The 18,638-nt window shown below is 43.9% G+C and overlaps 2 protein-coding genes across 10 annotated transcripts in view; both read left to right on the plus strand.

Moving 5' to 3' along the window:
* Positions 1–10,975, plus strand: part of myo1b (myosin IB) — a 59,361-nt gene extending 48,386 nt beyond the window's left edge. For 2 of the 8 annotated variants that reach the window (XM_048238686.1, XM_048238687.1), the window contains 15 exons: positions 35–235; positions 928–1,021; positions 1,963–2,112; positions 2,214–2,282; positions 2,384–2,470; positions 2,839–2,925; positions 4,389–4,475; positions 5,736–5,822; positions 6,804–6,878; positions 7,223–7,357; positions 7,473–7,579; positions 7,726–7,858; positions 7,966–8,118; positions 8,326–8,447; positions 8,529–10,975. In XM_048238686.1, coding sequence (XP_048094643.1) covers positions 35–235; positions 928–1,021; positions 1,963–2,112; positions 2,214–2,282; positions 2,384–2,470; positions 2,839–2,925; positions 4,389–4,475; positions 5,736–5,822; positions 6,804–6,878; positions 7,223–7,357; positions 7,473–7,579; positions 7,726–7,858; positions 7,966–8,118; positions 8,326–8,447; positions 8,529–8,658 — 1,717 coding nt within the window. In that variant the 3' untranslated portion in view covers positions 8,659–10,975. The remainder of the gene's footprint in view (positions 1–34; positions 236–927; positions 1,022–1,962; positions 2,113–2,213; positions 2,283–2,383; positions 2,471–2,838; positions 2,926–4,388; positions 4,476–5,735; positions 5,823–6,803; positions 6,879–7,222; positions 7,358–7,472; positions 7,580–7,725; positions 7,859–7,965; positions 8,119–8,325; positions 8,448–8,528) is intronic. The other 6 variants (XM_048238688.1, XM_048238689.1, XM_048238690.1 and 3 more) reach the window with 3 other exon arrangements.
* Positions 10,976–12,334: 1,359 nt separating this feature from the next.
* On the plus strand, positions 12,335–17,820 carry LOC125292142 (trans-1,2-dihydrobenzene-1,2-diol dehydrogenase-like). 2 transcript variants are annotated; one of them, XM_048239319.1, is made up of 8 exons: positions 12,335–12,477; positions 12,747–12,858; positions 13,016–13,179; positions 13,275–13,286; positions 14,254–14,506; positions 16,175–16,299; positions 16,530–16,680; positions 16,869–17,820. In XM_048239319.1, the coding sequence occupies exons 1-8, from the start codon at positions 12,388–12,390 to the stop codon at positions 16,952–16,954; spliced, it is 993 nt and encodes a 330-aa protein (XP_048095276.1). In that variant the 5' UTR covers positions 12,335–12,387; the 3' UTR covers positions 16,955–17,820. The 2 variants fall into 2 exon arrangements, with proteins under 2 accessions (XP_048095276.1, XP_048095277.1); XM_048239320.1 differs by lacking the exon at positions 13,275–13,286.
* Positions 17,821–18,638: the final 818 nt, after the last annotated feature.

Here is an 18,638-nt window from a genome sequence, read left to right on the forward strand (position 1 = left end):
TCATCTCATGTGTGATTTTATGCACTCTTTTCAGATGCATCAAGCCCAATGACAAGAAGGCGGCCCACATCTTCACGGACTCGCTGGTGTGCCACCAGGCGCGGTACCTGGGGCTGATGGAGAACGTGCGTGTGCGGAGAGCCGGCTATGCTTTCCGCCAAGCCTACGAACCGTGTCTGGAGCGCTACAAGATGCTGTGCAAGCAGACATGGCCTCACTGGAAGGGTCCCGCCAGGTGAGGCCACAAGGAATGCCACTCATTATCCACACGTTCCCAGAGCTGGAAGAAACCCTCGTTTCTGTTTTGTCTGGAGTTCTTCCTTGCGGTGTCTCAACTATTGATGTAACAGGATGTGTGTGGCATTCAAAAGCAGCATTGTTGTTATTACGCAAACACAAGACTTGCTTTACTGTCTGCCACTCAAACTGAGAGAACAGACTGCTTTGTCTTTTTAACGCACAAGTAGCAACTTGCCTTTAAGACTTCACTAGGCATGCAAGGTTACCTCCGTTACTATCAGACGACTGCTTGCACTGATATCCAGCAGCCCCATCTATCAGGGCAGAGTATGGCCCTCTCAGTCATGCCCAGCTCAGTTATGGGTTTAATCAGATTAGAGCTACTGTGGCATTGCATTTGTTATCCGATAGCCAGCGCCGCTTATCGACCTGCCGTCATCTTCATTTCACAGAAATCTTCCTATGAGGCATTTACAGCTTTACAAGGTGTGTCTGTGACTCAGGCTACTGGTAGTGATTTGTCGACAATAGCTTTTTTTATCTGGTACATCACGTATTGCTCTTGTATGAGATGTCCTTTTTCTAATCTCTTTGCATCTCCTTTATCTGTCCTGTCCCACATCTTGTTGGTGCTTTTGTCTGCATGTGTTTGCGTGTCTCGTGGCTGACTGTTCTCTCTGACTGCAGGGAGGGAGTGGAGGTGTTGCTCACAGACTTGCAAGTGGCCCCGGAGGAGTACTCTTACGGTCGCTCGAAAATCTTCATCAGGAACCCCAGAACTGTGAGTGATGGCCTATTCACAATGACAAGAGTCTCGTTCATGTGTGCTTTGCCCATGTGCACTCCAGTGGCTCCATTTCCCTTAGCAGAACTAATGTCTGAAGAACACTGAGCCACGATAATAGTATGCAAACCCACATTTGACCAAAATAGTTTTGTATGGTTAGAAATATTTGCATTGGTTAATGTACACATGAAGCGAAAAGGAGTCTTTTTTTTTTTTTCCAGAAGAGCTTTTTCAAACAGGAAGTTGTGCTCCTCTGAGGGACTCTGATAATTAGCAGCAATCGCCAAAAAAACAAGCTGAGCGGCACGACACATGGTTTTACTTATCCGCTTCGCCGTCGGTACGCTTGCATGGGAAATTGGGCCCGGCACTGAGAAATTCCAGAGCCGTTTAGTGGGCCTCCTCTCTGTCCCGGAGCCCAAACAACAGCTCTGGCCTGTAAAAAGCCCACAGTGTTTCATCCTGTGCGTGCGCATTCCTCCCGCTTACTCCAGGTCCCCCAGCTGTGCAGCCTGAGCTGTATCAGCGTGGGATCTTGCTCTGTCCGCTCCAGTGAAGTCATTGCCCCAGTCTCCAATCCCTGAAAGCCCACTGTCTGAGGGAGATGGATTTTTCTTTTTTTTTTTTTTTTTTGAGATGGTGGGCTGATAGGGGCAGACATAGCATGGGCCGTCCTCACGGATGTCAGTCAGATAGCCAAACTCTGTTCTCAACAAACCAGGCCAGTTGTGATATGGGGGATATGTGGGCCGTTGCTGTAACTTGTATCCCTTGGAAGTTGGCCACTGTTCTCAGACATCGTGTCTCACCTCTCTCCCCCTCATCTGTGGATGAAACAGTTGTTGAGGGAGTGCCCCCCGTGCCACCCTTGCTCAACATCACGTGCTGCCACTCTATTGTGTGCTGAGCATGCCTCTGCCCTGTCTGTCCCGCAGCTCTTCTTCCTGGAGGAGAAGAGGAGGCAGTGCCTGGAGGACCTGGCCACGCTCATCCAAAAGATCTACCGGGGCTGGAAGTGTCGCACCCACTTCTTGCTGCTGAAGAAGAGCCAGGTGGTGGTGGCCGCCTGGTACCGGCGCTATGCAGTAAGAGTGGCCTCAACGATGGCGCAGTACACCGTTCATTGCTTATTGGCTTACGCCGCGGTCAATCAGAGTGGCTCACCTCTGTTTTTTTGGTCTTGTAGCAACAAAAGAAGTACCAGAAGATTAAGAGTGCCACTGTGGTGATGCAGTCCTTCATCAGAGGATGGAAGGTAAGGGTGATGTAGTGCATTATTACATAAAGTAGTATTTTTCTCGGGCAAGATTTGTACGAGGATCTTTGACTAACTTGATAACTCCTCGCCCATCACAGGCACGAAAGATCCTGCGGGAGCTGAAATACCAGAAGCGATGCAAAGAGGCTGTGACGACCATTGCAGCCTACTGGCATGGGACTCAGGTAATGGTCTTTAGCTGTTGGTAGACTTGAGCCATGGTGAGAATGAAAGTCTGGTGAACACACTGAAACTGGTTCAACCCAGAGGGGAGCTTCAGTGGGAGGTGTGAGCATCCCACTGACCATGATGTGTTTCCCGTTGACCAGGGTCTCACGGGATGACCACTCCAGGTAGTGTTGTGTTTGGGTAGTTACTCACGGAGCCCACGAGTGAACAGGGTTTTTGCCTGGCTTTTTCTCTACTTTCTGTTGCCACCTACTCGACTCACTGCAGCTTTTTCTTCACCAGCTGTCATTCAGCTTCTCACCTCTCTTATTTGCATTTGGATTCTCTTCCCTCACCTTCACTATGCCTTGGCTAACTCCCTCAGGCCCGGAGAGAACTGCGGCGTCTCAAGGAGGAGGCCAGGAATAAGCACGCTGTCACTGTCATATGGGCAGCCTGGTTGGGAACTAAGGTATTTGACCAGCCTGCCACCGTGGTGCCGCCCTTCCAGCCATCCCCCTGCCCCCTCCCACAGCATCGTCAGACCAGTGAATGACCCCTTCCCCCTGTTGTCCAGTGATCCACTAACCCATCCCACCCCACCCTGTAGCCGAGTCTGTAACCATGTCTGTTTCACTGTTTCATAGGTGACATTTTGGCATCTGGGCGACTACCATACTAACCACCCCCTTTGTCTTTGCAAGCTCAATCTAATTTTAAACCCCTTTGTGTTTGCTTTTGTCAAATTGTAATTCATAACATTGTTTTTTTTTTTTTTCTGTAGGAGACATATTTCCATGAATAAGTTCACTGTTTTTCATTGTTATCCACTGTAATTTGTTGTTAACTTCTTAATTTCTATATTTTTCTTTAATGAATATGTCTAGCATCCCATGCCACTAATGTCATGATGTGCATGCTTTTTTTTATTTGTTACACTTGAAGGAGCAAACCGGCGCTAAGATCTGAATCCGAAATGTGCCATAGCCCAGTCCTGTCTGTGTGCAGAGCATCTGGTCCATGGGCTGCTCTTAGTCTAACTGAGCAGAATTCATAACATATGGACAAGGCAAAGATTTTCATTACTGTATACAAAGCTCATTTTCAGATGGTCAGCTGGAATAGTTGTTGATGTAAACTTGGTCCACATGGAACGACAATACTGATGCCTCTTACAGTGAAATAAAGAGAGGTTATTAAGTCAATAAAAACAACCACTCAGTTTCACCAAGACCACGGCAAGCCCCTTGGCTTTAGCGGATATTGCAGTCTGGCCAAATCCCCTGCTGTCATAGGCTTTATCCTAATCTTTATCATGTTTTTGAAGATGCCCTTTGGTCCCCCTCCTCAGCAACATTTTATCTCCTGACTCCATGGCTGCTCTGACTGTAGATAAGCATGAAAGGCCATTTACAACCAGCTATCTGACAACAGAGGGGCTTGTGTTGGATGTGGCATGCAAAAGCAGTCAAGCAAAGCCTCTTATCATTCCGGGGTCATTTCGATTGGAAAATTTGGCTTTAGGGGTCAAATCAGACGACACTGGCTTTGGCTCCACTCGTGGATAGAGGAGGGGTTTGCATGGGTTGTTGGGCCATTATTGAAATCACCAAGCCAACAAATGGATATAAGCACCACAGATCTAGCTACTGCCAAACATTTTTAAACATGAAAAAGATCTTTTCAAACATCACGTCACAATGCACAAAGTTGGGAACGCTGGGAATTGGCACATTTCACAGACCTCTGGCACTCTAAGACTGCTGATTTGCTCCTGATGCTCTTTTCATTGGCCTGACCACTGCTAATGATTTTCTGAATGATTTTTTTCTTTCACTCTTGAATGGATGATTCTTCTAACTGCTCCTTGTTTCTAATGCTTCTTTACCTCCCACTATTCCCAACCACCACCTTTGACACAATGCAATGAAACAGGCTCGGCGGGAACTGTGGCGTTTAAAGCACGCGAAACGGAGTAAGCAGGCCGTGTCCATCATTTGGGCTGGCTGGCAAGGGACAAAGGTACTCGGGATGCTCAATACTCTCTTCCCATCACACCCGCCTCCTACCATGGATGTATAAACCGAAGCATACCCTTCCCCTACTCCCATTGCCATCCTGTCTATGATGCATGTGTAGAGCAGAGTCCCTTTGCATGAGGGCCAGAGCCATACTTAACATAAGCTACTGTTCAGCTAAGGGTCAGTTAGTCCCCCTGCCTTAGAGGAAGATGAATGAAGTGATGTTGACCCCCCAGCTTTAGACTTGGATGTGGAGCAGAGAAGCAAAGGTGAGGGTGGGGGTGTTGTGCAAGGATCCACTCCCATAAGCCTCTTTGCTCCCATGGCAGAGAGATTAAAGCTCATCCAGACGGGCGCCAGGGGGAGGCTGGCTCACTCCGTGCCACACAGTTGGCACTACCTGCCACCGTGCCGCATGGCCCACTTTCCAAGTCGCACATCGGGGCCTTCATCATAGAGCTTCATGTCTACATAACTTCATGCCATGTTGAGATTTCTGGTCAGGGACAATTTTTCATCCCCTCAACCCAAGCTGCCCCCATCCACCCCCCCACCCCTCCCCCTGTAAAAAAGGTGGTCTATTTCCTGGACCATCAATAATTCTACCTGCATGATTCTCACTCATTTGGGGTTTTCTCCTTTCTTGCAGTGCTGTGTGTATCTTATTTAATGCAGTGCAGTGTGTGCTATTACACACATATATAATGGAGAGATATATATTATTTTTGCTTGTTTGCATGCACAGTTAATCTTTAGAGTTTGATGTGGATTGCAGTGTCTGTGTGTAATGACTGGATTTTCAGCTACCAGAGAAGCCCCCTGCCTGAGTTAAACTGTGACCCCTCATTTCCCTTTTCCTCCATGTTTTGACACTGTGAGCTAGTGGTAAATGAATAACAGAAGAATGACAACACTTCATGTAATATCAGATAATCTCAGTACAACTCAAAAGGATATTTAAGTCCTATATTCCAGCACTGAATCAGTGGATTTCTGCACGTGGAACTGCACTCTCACACTATGCCATCTCTGCGAGTGGACCAGTGCAATCAGTCAGGGGTGCTGCTGACCAGTGTGCCATGTCCAACCGCCCTCCTGCAGGGCAGGTCTGCGTGACGCCGCCGCCTCCTCCCCCCTGTGGATTTCATCTCACTCACCTGCTCCCTTGCTCTCTCTCTCTCTCTCTCTCTCTCTCTCTCTCTCTCTTTTTTTCCTCCTTTTTCTTTTCCTCTCCTCCTCCCCTCCTTGCATTTCCTCACAGGCGCGCAGAGAGCTGAAGAGACTGAAGGAGGAGGCCAGGCGTAAGCACGCCGTCGCCGTCATTTGGGCCTACTGGTTGGGACTTAAGGTACCTGCCAACCACCGCTCCCAGCCTCCCCCACCCACACACCCCCCCCCAACACTGCCCCAGTGGTGTGGGAGGGGAGAGGAGGGCCAGGAGAGAGTGCCGGCATGCAGTCAGTCAGTCAGCCTCACTGTGTCGCAGCTGGGGACTAAAGCAGCGTGCCCATTGGGAGGGACAAGACTGGGCGTCAGCGTCCAACAAAGGCCACCATCATCTCTCTCACTGGGCCTGGCAGTGGCGCGCAGTAGTATTTATAACCCTCAGACCTCGTTTTTTAAAGTGATGGGCCATGGCACTGGCCTATCCGTTATGCTCTATAAAGCAGTGTCAAATCTCCACATATAATCCAGGGCTTTAGATAAGCAGACTCTGGATAATTGAGCGGCAGATGCTTTTCCCCCGGCCGCTCCCAGAGACTGCCATTTTTCAATGGAAAGGTCAAAAGCAAAGACCCGGACTGACACGACGAAGGCTGGCTGAATGTCTGTCTGTCTGTCTGTCTGCCTCTCCTTTATTTCTGTGTGCCTGTCTGCTGTCTTCATCCTGCTTGTTTGTTGTTTCTAGTGCATGTTGTATAAGTCTTTAGCACTCTAGGTTTTGTAGTAAGATGTTCTTTTGTATGTTCTCGTGGGTTTCTTAGTGATACACATGTGAGGGCCTTTTTGCTTATTCAGTTACTTGTCTGATGTTAGACGTTTATACTTAAATTGGAGTTTGAAAATGGTTTAAGACTTGTATGACCATGTTAATGACCACTGAAATGTCAAAGTATCATACACTTTCTCTGTAATACTCACAGTAGTGTCTAAATGTCTTTTTTATCCATGTTTTTCACCTTTTTCCAGGTTAGGCATCTCTGTCACTAACTTGTCTGCTTTTGTAGTGTCTTGTCATCATCCGGGGGTTCCATGCACTCTATACAAAGAACAACAAAGAGCTTGGCCTGTCTACAATCTTTGCTAACACCCTCTCCTCCACTTTCAGGTTCGTCGGGAGTACAGGAAGTTCTTCCGGGCCAACGCTGGCAGAAAGATCTATGAATTCACCGTCCAGAGGATTGTAAGTGGCTCATCAAGGTTGTGGTTTTGCATTAAAGGGAATTATACAAAAACAGAAATTAAGCAGTCAATATATATTACTGTATAATGCTGCCAAAGTAATGTTATCTTCCGGCATAGCATAAGGCATCCACCATTACAGACTTTGTCAGTTCTATACAAATGTTTCCAATCTTATTTCTTTCACAAAAGACAATAGCATTTAACTTTTTAACTTTATGAACAATTGGAAATGTAATTAGATTTATCATTGTTCTGCTAACTGCATCCCTGCAGCCTATAGTTAATGTCAGTAATGTGTCAGAGAGAGTGAAGTCATCATACTTTTTTTTATGTGTCTTTCAGATGCAGAAGTACTTCCTGGGGCTTAAGAACACCATGCCTTCCATGTCACCCATTGACAAAACATGGCCTGTCAGACCCTACCAGTTCCTGGAAGGAGCTCACACGGAGCTCAGGAGGATTTTCCACCTGTGGAGGGTCAGTCCCACTGTCATGTTTATACTTACAGTTGCTTGTGGTGCAAAATTGCCTTGCCGTTTTGAACTGAATATTTAGTCATTCTGTTTAACATTTCATGTTGTGTTTTATTCAGTGCAAAAAATACAGGGGCCAGTTCACAGCAGAGAAGAAAGCCATCTATGAGGAAAAACTTGAGGCCAGTGAGATCTTCAAAGACAAGAAGGCCCTTTACCCAAGCAGGTGAGAACATGTGTCCATTAATGCTAATATAATTGATAAGCTCAATTCCAAGGGGCAATGCTGTGTAATAATTATGTATCTTATCAGACCTGTGTGGACAGGGCTATTGTTTCAAAATTGTCTCTTTGATGTTTCCTCCTCTCAAGTGTGAGTCAGCCTTTCAAAGGTGACTACCTGGAGATCAACAAGAACCCCAAGTACCAGAAACTGAACAGTGTTGTTGAGGAGAAAATTCTTCTTGCTGATGTTGTCAACAAGATTAACAGGGCCAATGGCAAGGTAAGTTAAAATCAGTTAATGGTAACTAGCAGTTTTGTGAAAATCATGTAGTGTTTCTATACTTATTAACAAATAGTTAAATAGCACATGTTATGTTCACACCTCAGGGGGCACCCAGGATCTTTGTGCTGACAAAGAACAGTTTTGTCCTGGCCGACCAGAAGACCGGTCAGGTTAAGTCCAGTGTTCCACTGCCCGATGTCTGCAGTGTGTCAGTCAGCACACAGACCGATGGCTTCTTTGCACTCAAACTCAAAGAGGTGAGCAAACTGCCCTGCAGCAATGGAGGTGTAGAGGGCACTCCTAGTAGAAGCTGATCCGGTTGTATCAAGTCTGGGTGTGGACCAGGTCTGCTACAGAGTGAAATGCCTCTCTCAGATGCAGCAGTTAAATATGCATATCAAGACTTTTGGGGATTTGTTTGGTTTCTCACCAGGCTTGTTAGTAATATTCCCCTCATTCCACAGGGCACTGCCGCTGCAGCCAAGGGGGATTTTCTGCTGAGCAGCGATCATCTGATTGAGATCATCACCAAACTCCACCGCACGGGAGTCAACCATGATCAGTTCAACATCGACATCTCAGACGAGTGAGTGACACGCTCCTGAGTGCATGTCCATACCTTTCTCTGTGTGAGGGCACACCTGACACCTGTTCCTCTCTCTTCCAGGTTCCTGGTGCAGTTCAAGCAGGATAAGGTGTGTGTGAAGTTCATCCAGGCTGGCCCAAAAAACGGCAGCAGTGCAGCCTGCAAGCGCAAAAACAACCGTCTCTTAGAAGTTTGTGTACCATCGCCCTAGAAATGACTCTTCCCCAAGGGGGTTCCCATTGTTGGACAATTTACCATCCAACCCTACAAAGCCCCACCCACTAGTTGTGCAATTATAATATTTTTTTGTGCTTATGTTGTATCTCCAGTTCAGAGTGTGTGGCTCACTGTATTTTTTGCTGCAATACCAAGGATAAGAGGAAATTGTATGCCATTTGGAAGTACAGGTGGACATGAACCTAAAAAGAAAATAGGTTTTTGTTTTACCTGTGCTATTTTTTAATCGGGTAAGGGGGTTGGCCCAAAAAAAGTGCCCTTGCTTTGTCATAGCACATCACATTCTCTGTTAAACAGCAAAGATGGCCACAGAAGCAACAGCAGATTATACCAGACATGATGGGGCTGTGTCCAGTCACGCCAAGCTAAACTCATCCAGCTAAGCTACGACAGACTGTGCACGCTGGTGGCTGGGCATCAGTTTGGCAGGCAAGGCTGACAGACCAGGTCAATGAGCACTGATAGAAAGGTTGCAAATGGAACAATTGCACTTTGGGAAGATATAGACACAAAGCGTGGGAATCAGATGTTTTATTTTTAATTATTGTTGGTTGTTAGTTGGTTGGATGGTTGGTTTGGTGATGCCCTCATAGCATACTGATTAAAGTTCAGCAAAAGGAAGTAGTTCCGTATAGTTATATTTTCAAGAACCACAACTTTTTTTTGTAAAAAACATTGTGCCATTTTGCTCTTCCCTCAGCACAGGGGGGTTGTCATGTGTCTCACAACAGTGTGAAGTCAGCCTTGATACGTACAGAGAAGCCAAAGCCCCCCACAAGCACATTTCATTGCCAACAGTTTATTACAGGATTTGGCAGGCAAGGGTTTTTGACAGCACACTAAGTGTATGATCTAAAATTTAATGTAGATGTTTTTTTTTCTTCTCACAGAAAGTCCCATTGCACATTGTTTGTACAAAACCCCAATGCACACACAACTTGATTCTAATCTTTTTTTTTTTCTGTGGAATCTGCACATTCTACCCATATGTAAATCCGACAAGTAGGGAATCGGCAGAAATAAGAAAGGAAGCGGGAAGTCCACAGAGCCCTTACACTTCCCATGTTCTCAATGATGGTTTCCCCAGCTGCTGTGAAAAACAGTAGTTGCAGCAACCTTTTCTCTGCCAGGGTGCTTATTTTCATAAAGCCCCCTGTGGGAAAGGGAAATATTCTTATTGTCAGGACATAGTGCTTCGCTTGGAAGCTCTTGCTTACTGGTCAGCTCCAGAGAGAAGAAAAACATTGTGAGGGGGGACAACATTCAGCAGAGATTGTTCAACAAACTATTTCCCCATCACTGCTGTCTCCCAGATGTCTGCTAAGGGAGGCTGCACCTTAGAGCGAAAACTTTCCCTGTGTCATACAAGCCATCTGTAAATATGCAACCCATAGAGCTTGTGTGTGAATGAAGTGTATTGAGGGTTAATTATGGAATCCTAAACTTATCATATTGCTGTGCTGCAGAAACAGTAAATCTATATGTCCTTTTTGCCATTGGAATGTGGACTGTTTTTTATTTTTAGCCGGCCCATTGAGGCTAATAATAAATGCAGTGTTTTTCTTGGGGCAGAACCAAACAGATTTAGAGAACAGCCAGCTATCCACTTATTCAGAGATTAAAACTACATAGAATACCATCACTACATCTTTCCATTTACATGTCGCTCTGCGTTTTTACAAATCAACGATACCTACACAAACACATTCACACAGCATGTTCAAAAAACAAAATGAGTGCTTTATATTGAAGTACGTTTAATACAATGTTAGATGTTTTAGATGTCTTTTGTACTATTGATTTCAAAGTAAAACGGTGACATTGTGCTGAATTTCATATAATTCAGCTCTAATTACGTTCTTGTGCTTTTGCTGGTGTTTCACTATTTTAAGAATTTGTATGCTTATTTTTTCCCACTAAAAATCCAGTTCTGATCAGAAAGATTCATGAACAGTGGTATCTCTCTCTTTTCTCAAACACAACTGGGCAAGTTGAGCTAGTAGGAAGCCATTTCCTTTTTGATTCTGTACAGTTTCGATCTTATGCAGTATGCTACAGTTAATCCTCTCCCTCTCTCTTTCTCTCTCTCTCTCTCCATCTCTCTCTCTCGCTCTCTTCTGTGTTGGTAGTTTGAGGTAAAGGAGAGATTAAAAAGAAATGATGTATGCATTCTTGTTTTGTGCCTAATGTAACCTGTACTCAAGGACGAGGAGAACATGTTTCTATAGTACTAAGTGTAACAAATTTCCATTAATTTTTTTTAAATTAAAGCAATAAATAAATACAAAAGCTTTTGTCTACTGTGTTTTTATTCCATCTTAAAGTAGTGTAAGTACACAAAGTGTCCTTTGGTCTGGCAACTGTTTGATGTGCAGATTGTGAGGTATGTCTGTATGTGTAGCAAAAAATATCATACAGTAATGGATAGCATGAATGGATAGTATGGTTGTCTGATGTTCTGGCAACAGACAGTGCTTCTGCCCATTTCCTTGAAGTTTGAATTGGTCATTCTCGACACTTATTCAAAGATGGAGGAAGATGGTGAAGGAGCAGAGCCTGTGGCAGCCTCATCCAGATGTTTTCTATCACATCTGGAGAGTTGTCCAGGGTTAAATTCCGCGGATAGAGGAGGCTGTTGGCGGCAGGCCCCCGGGGAGCAGCCCTTGACAGATTGTGTGCGTCAAGTTAAAAATAGCACCCAATTACAGCCCAGCCTGTGCCTAGTTCCCACCATCCTGCAGGCTGGGAAAGCAGGGTGGGTCCTAAGCTCCCACTGAGCGACTGCCTACAGGGGAGTGGCGAGGGAGAGGCGGGATTGGCCCTGGCCATTTAAACATATGAGTGGACTAAAACCCCCTGAAGGAAATTGTGATTCTGACTGAAACAACAGGTTTCTTTTTATATTTACTCACTTTCTTAAAAAAAGAAGCGTGGTGGTCTCTTGACAAAGGCAAGGCTACACATTTGGCCTGTAATTTGCACATTTTGTCAACAAAGGCTGTTTCTATTCTGTCATTGAGGCTGATGATGGTTTTCTTGATAGAATAGCGAACCATAACCAAAGAATACTTAAGCCCTGGGACTTCCACTGTAAACTCCATGTGGCAACCACATCAGATAAATAATCCCAAGATTTTACTAATAAAATAATCCACCCTTCTGACAATCCTGTGTTTTGATTACAAGTTTCTATTTGATAGAAATATACATTTTTGTGTCCTGTCCTTGAATTTGTTCAGTTAAGCTATTTTGCAACCCTTTTTGAAGGAAGGTTATGAAAGCTGATGTATGGCTACCTGCACTCTTGAGCAAATGAAAGCCCTTGTTTGTAGAAGTAGCCTACCCCACATTTGATCTTGGTTCTAGTAGTTAAGTTTATTATTAAGACGTTACTAAAAGTAGCCTACCTGAGCATCAGAATTTTGCATAAGTGACTTGTGTACAAGCCAATAATTAACGGTTGGTTACTTTACTATTGGTCTTCAAAGATTAAGCATGATTAATTACATGAGCATGCTATAGCGCCATCTGTAGATGAAATATTGCATCTATGCATTTTGTCTCGCGTGTATTTGTCCCCACCCAGCGGCGATTGCATGAAGTATAGTAGTGTAGTTTGTGCATGTCGTGTTGGCTCTGGCTCTACCAACTTACACAACATCCAGAGAGACAGCACCACACGTGCATTTTCGTCCAGTTGGAAATGGCCACCCGTTGGGGCATCTGCAGCGCTGGGAAGATTAGTCATGACTTCACAGTGGCATTAAAGACCTTGCCTTCCAAGGAACATCAGGTAGTTTCATTTTTAACACTGTAACGTGGAAACAGCGCTACTCGCCATGTTTCGCAAAGAATAAAATGTCACGATTATGTATCAGGGTGCGATTTTTTTCATGCACCGCTGCAAGCGATTTGGTTGTCTGGAAGTCTTTGCCGACCAGACAAAACAGCTAAATGTTAGGCTTATTTAAAAAGGATCGTCATTCAGTGTAGAATTAGAACTGTCCTTCTCCCTCCCGACAACAGCTTGATAATAACTTTTTTATTATAATGAACCTCAAGGTGGTTGCTGTAGCTGCTCGAGACCTGATGCACGCTCAGGCATTTGCAACAAAGCATAGCATCCCACGAGCCTACGGAAGTTATGAAGAGCTAGCCAAAGATTCAGAAATTGGTGAGTGAATGAGAAAGAGTGAAGCAAGAAACATACAAAGCAAACCTTGGCAAGGACAAATGGATAGAGGTCTAGCAATTAGCTCTGTTTTAAGATGTATTCCAAGCATAATCTTACTTGTCACTTAGCTCACTAATGCATGGTGTTTTCAATGCAGATGTAGTCTATGTGGGCACTATCCACCCTCACCACTTGAGTGCGGGCAGGCTCTTCATGAACGCCCACAAGAACGTTCTGATTGAGAAGCCCCTGGCTATGAACGCAGGAGAGGCGTCAGAGTTGATTTCCACAGCCAAGAGGAACAAAGTCTTCATGATGGAAGTGAGTTACAAAAACTGGCATATGTACTTATTTTTATGAAATGTATATTACAATTTATGAATCATTCTTTTTGTATTGCTTTTACATGCTTCCAGATGTTTTGTAAGGTATAGCCTACTACACTTCTATATATATTTCCCTGGTAGAGTTTTTGTTTTCCTTGTGCCTTATAGGCTCTTTAGATTATTAAATTCTGTATATGCTTTTTAAGAAAGGTATTGGTATTTGGCCTGCAGGAAGGGTGGAGGTTTACATTCATTTGCAGTTGAAAATCATAGTACTTGACAAACTGCCGTCGTCGGGAACACTGGGCACAGTTGCCACACTGTTTGGCTGGCAGTTCTTGCTTTCCCTCGAGGTGAAACAGATACATTCCCATGTTCTCCTGTGGTTGACACAATACACCACCAAGGCCTTTGGATAGTATCTTATGAGAATCTAGTTTTTCTTTGTAGATAAGACTTTTGTCATTCACCTTTATGCACCAGACTGCAAACCAGTGAGACTTTGGTCTTTTCAGGTGTTTTGAGTACTTGCAGTCTCATCATGTATGTATGTATATACTCTTTTGATCCCATGAGGGAAATGTATTTATTTTTCCCAATCTGTGAATTAGTGAAACACACACAGCACACAGTGTAGTGAAGCACAAACTAATCCTGGCGCAGTGAGCTGCCTGCATCAACAGCAGCGTTGGGGAGCAGTGAGGGGTGCCTTGCTCAAGGGCACTTCAGCCGTGCCTACTGGTCGGGGTTCGAACCGGCAACCCTCCGGTTACAGGTCCGAAGTGCTAACCAGTAGGCCACGGCTACGCCCATGTATGTTTACACAAGTCATTGACGTCAGCCTTGTGGCAGCTTGTGCTGTATTACTTTCAGTTTGACTACTTGTCCAGCTCCTGTCACGGTATATTTTTGACATCATTTTTTGTTATATGCACGTTGGTGCCAAAACCCCATATGCCAATCTATTGCTTTTCTCTGCTACAGACCCTGTGCAAATACTGAAGGAAGGGGTCAAGTCTAAATGGACTGCTTAACAGAACAGATTGTCACATAGCTTTCCATTCGACAGGCCCTGTGGACGCGGTTCTTTCCTGTGTCGGTGGAGATCCGTCAGCGTCTGGCCCAGGGGGAGGTGGGGGAGGTGCAGCTGGTGCGGGCTGACCTGGGCGCCCCCCTCACACACATCCCTCGCCTGGCAGAGAGAGACCTGGGTGGAGGGGCCGTCCTGGATCTGGGAGTCTACTGCCTGCAGTTTGTCCTCATGGTGTTCAATGGGGAGAAGCCAGAGTCTGTGCATGCGAGTGGATTCAATCTGGATACAGGTACTGCATACCAAGCAGATGTGGACCATAGGGCGTGATGAAGGTATAAGTATATATACTTTTTTGATCCCGCCTAATCGCCTAATCGGTGAATTAGTGAAACACACTCAGCACACAGTGAACACAGTGAGGTGAAGCACACACTAATCCCGGCACAGTGAGCTGCCTGCTTCAATGGCGGCGCTCGGGGAGCAGTGAGGGGTTAGGTGCCTTGCTCAAGGGCACCTGAGCCACGGCCCACTGGTCGGGGCTCGAACCGGCAACCCTCCGGTTACAAGTCCAGAGTGCTAACCAGTGGGCCACAGCTGCCCCACGGCGAGCACCATTTGCAGGTGTACAATGGCAATAATTTATCCCAGGGCTCGAATTATCTTTTTGTCTTTAAGGGGGTCTTTCTCATAAAAAGTTGGCACATCCAGTAAATAGCCTAAAGGCGATACAATTAAATAGCCTAGGCGCGAGTGGCGCTTTTGCGCAGTATGTGCACGGTAGGCCTTGGCTATAACTTGACAAATTTGATAGAAATTGATTCCTTTTAATTAATTTCAACATATTATTGATTGCAATAGTCCATATTTCATTTCAATTTCACAATACTTAGTTTAGTCTGAGTGCCATTCTCAATTTAACAACGTAACTCATTTGAACCATACACAGGGAAAATGCACTAACTGGCAGAAATTAATAAAGCCATTGCAGCCAAACTATATTCTAGTATTATAGGCTAATGTACACATAATGATATCAACACCGGGGTGTTTAGTCGTCTCGTGTGTTGAACCATGGAAATAAATAGGCGAACAATTTTGGAATTTGCACTGCGTGATGAGATGTTGTCGGGTAGCCATTGAATATTCCATCAGAGATTGCTAACAGGTGTTTCAAAATATCTGGGAACTTTCCGGAGCTCTGAATGGCAGAGGATAGTTGCAGATCAATTCACACAATCATTGAAGTAGGCTGTATTATGGGCCATCATTTATTTTTGTCAATAAACATAGAAGAGGCGAAGCGCAAGTTCAACAACAAACAGGACTTCAGCCCAATGACCGCCTATGTAAATAGACAAAACACTCGCATCAAAGCAGGGTGACTTCTTCGGACTTGCGAGTGCTGTCAAATCGATATTAGGCTATGCGGTTTGCTCATATAGTGGTGTGATGATGAAGTGCAGTCATGCTGCGTTCAAGAGCGTAGGGTAGGTCTACGTCCAGTAGTAGCCTATATTTTAATTTAACGTAGCCTAGCCTACTGGTAAGAGATCGTTCAGGGATGGATAATGAGCGTTGTTTAAGATTAAATTACAATGCCAGACACCTTCAGATTTTTGACTTTGTTGTTTTTATGGGAGCCAGTTCTCACTCTAAGGGAGTTTGGCTCCCACGTAATTCGAGCACTGATTTATCCTGTTGAGGAATCAAACAGCTCCACATAATTGCTCATCACTGACTTTTCAGCAGTTCTTCTGCAGCTTTCTCTAATGCACTGTGAAATGAGATCATCAAAATTAAACTTGCCTTTCAAATATATGGAAATATTGTGGTAAGATAAAACTATATGCTCATCATCGTTTGTCTTCAATTTGAGAGTGCACTGCATAGACATCTTCTTTGTCTCTTCAATGACTAATTGACTTCTTTGTCTCTTCAATTACTCATTTTCTTTTAGGAGTTGATGGAACCATGGTGATAGTTCTGAAGTTTTCTGGAAACAGGATGGCTGTGTGTACTTGCTCCATTACAATGATGCTGACCAATGATGCCGTCATAGTTGGGTCCAAGGGTACCATCAAAGTATGATCTGGTCCTTGTCCTAGCTTTGATTGACTCTTTATTTACAGGACTGGCTATCCCTGATACCTGACATGCTTAGAAATACAATGCTGACATATGTAATGTGGACCAGAACATGTTTTGTCAAAGAATTAGATATTGTGTTCATTCCTGAAGTCTATGTGCATTTTATTCTCGTGTACTCCCTTTCAAATGAAAATGTACTTATGAAGACTCTCAACCTTCCCCAGGTGCCAGACCACATGTGGTGCCCAACCACGCTGGAGGTAAATGGGGAAGTGAGCAAGCATCCACTCCCAGAGCCCCCAATGCCTCTGAACTTCATCAACAGCACTGGTCTGCGCTATGAGGCCCAGGAAGTGCGCCAGTGCCTGCTTCAAGGTAAAGCTACAATATGAGGAATTTGATTTAGAAAGAAGCAATTATTCAGCAATGAAAAACTACCATTCATGTTACAATAAAGTGTAGACTAGAACATTAATCAAAGCACATTGTTGGTGTTTGTGGTTAGCTAATGGATTTGGTGTAAAGTGCAGTGTAAAACTGTTGTCCATTTTCCTGTCCCTCAGGCTTTAAAGAGTGCCCTGTGATGTCGTGGTCAGACTCCAGCCTTCTGGCAGAGGTGATAGATGAGGCCAGAAGAGAAGTGATATGACTGACTGACCAATGGAACTAAGGCCAGCAAGAACTTAACAACCTCACACTACCCAATGTTCAATAAAAATATGATTTTTTTTTTTTTTTACATTTTACCTCAGTGCTCTAGTTCATAGAGTCTTCTTGGTAAATATTATCATGTTTGATGATGATGGTTATTCATTGGTTATGCACTTGTTTAACTAAATATCATGTGCTAGTTTTACTTAATTATGCACTCATTTTATTAAATAATTTTACCAAATGATGCACTCTACTAAATTAAAAGTAATAGTTTAATAACATGATTTATACACCAAAACAGGACACTGCAGCATTTAACATGTGATATTGCCTATGAAAAACAATTACCTTGCTCAGATATTTATGCTGCATAGTATCTTGTGCAGTGTCCAGATTTGATCACCTGGAAAGTATGATTCTCACCTCTCACCTTTGGAGGTTGGGTGCATATTTATACAGTATATTTGTGCAGCTGTGATTATAATAAGCCCCTGCTTCACATCAGCTTTGCTAATGCCTTTAGTCTGTACTGGAGTGAACAGTTTGCCCTCGTACTAGTCAAATCTAGTTTCAGTCTTAACCATTACCTGGTGATGATGCTTGCCTCTCTTCACCTGTTCAACCTCTGAAAACCATGTATTATTCCCTTGCCTCTACTATTTCTCACTAAGAGGCCAAATTAGTGAACAGCCACATATTACAAATAGTATATTATGAAATGTTAACCATCTTTAAAAATTCACAAGTTCAAAATATAAGCTCCAAGTATTACATTTGACGGACCCCTCATAATACACAGCTTAGGCAATTCCAATTCTTGTTTCACATGGTTCATAGTTTTTTTGTGGTCTGCTTTATGAAGTATCATTACCAAATGTACTTCATACCAAATTGTCTGTTTATAAATGACATTGTTTTAGTGATATCATTTATAAACAATATCATTGTTATCAAAACAAATTATATAGACTATAAAAACTATTTTTTTACTTTTTACCAGGCAAATAAAAACAACCATAATCATAGACATCAAGCTGCCATAAAACCGCATTTTGTAGAACAGCACTAAGCTGAAGTGCCAGATAGCTGAGGGAAAAAAAAGAGACCAAAGAGCAAATGTTTTTCTCCCAAACAGATTTAGTGTAGCATGAAAATCCAGTCAAGAAGTCAATTCAGTGACTAATGATTTTACTCATAATTCGTGACTTGACTCATGTTGTGCTATGACATGAAGACACTCTTAATCATGACTAAGTACAGGAGACATGACTATTGCCATGAGTATGTCAGTCTGTATTGAGTTGCCATGAGTATGATGGTCTAGAATGCTTCTCTCAAGACACATTTTCTTTGTGGAAGCAGGCCAAATGGAGGTCCGGTGTCACACACATGATTGTGAACTGCTTACAGAAAGGTTGTTTTCCTCATACCCATGAGGATCCCAAACTAGATTTTTGCAAAATAACTTGTCTTTAATGTCTTTAAAAATGTCACTTTTCCACCCTACCTTAATATAGGTGTTTAATCCTGGCACTGCAGAAAAGCATTTCTGAATATATTCTATAACAACTTTGTTTTGTTTTTTTAACTTAAGACAATTATGTAACCCTCATGCTGTAGTCAAAACCTGAACCACCTACGCAATCTTGACAAGCGGGAACAGCTCATCGTTGGGTGTG

This window comes from Alosa alosa, chromosome 3 (genome assembly GCF_017589495.1).
Source record: "Alosa alosa isolate M-15738 ecotype Scorff River chromosome 3, AALO_Geno_1.1, whole genome shotgun sequence".
NCBI classification, from domain to species: Eukaryota; Metazoa; Chordata; class Actinopteri; order Clupeiformes; family Clupeidae; genus Alosa; species Alosa alosa.

Coding starts and splice junctions, on each gene's coding strand:
- LOC125292142 (XM_048239319.1), top strand. CDS start 12,388: ATGGCCACCCGTTGGGGCATCTGCAGCGCTGGGAAGATTAGTCATGAC. Junction 12,859..13,015: donor AGCCAAAGATTCAGAAATTG/GTGAGTGAATGA, acceptor TTTTCAATGCAG/ATGTAGTCTATGTGGGCACT. Junction 14,507..16,174: donor TGGATTCAATCTGGATACAG/GTACTGCATACC, acceptor ATTTTCTTTTAG/GAGTTGATGGAACCATGGTG.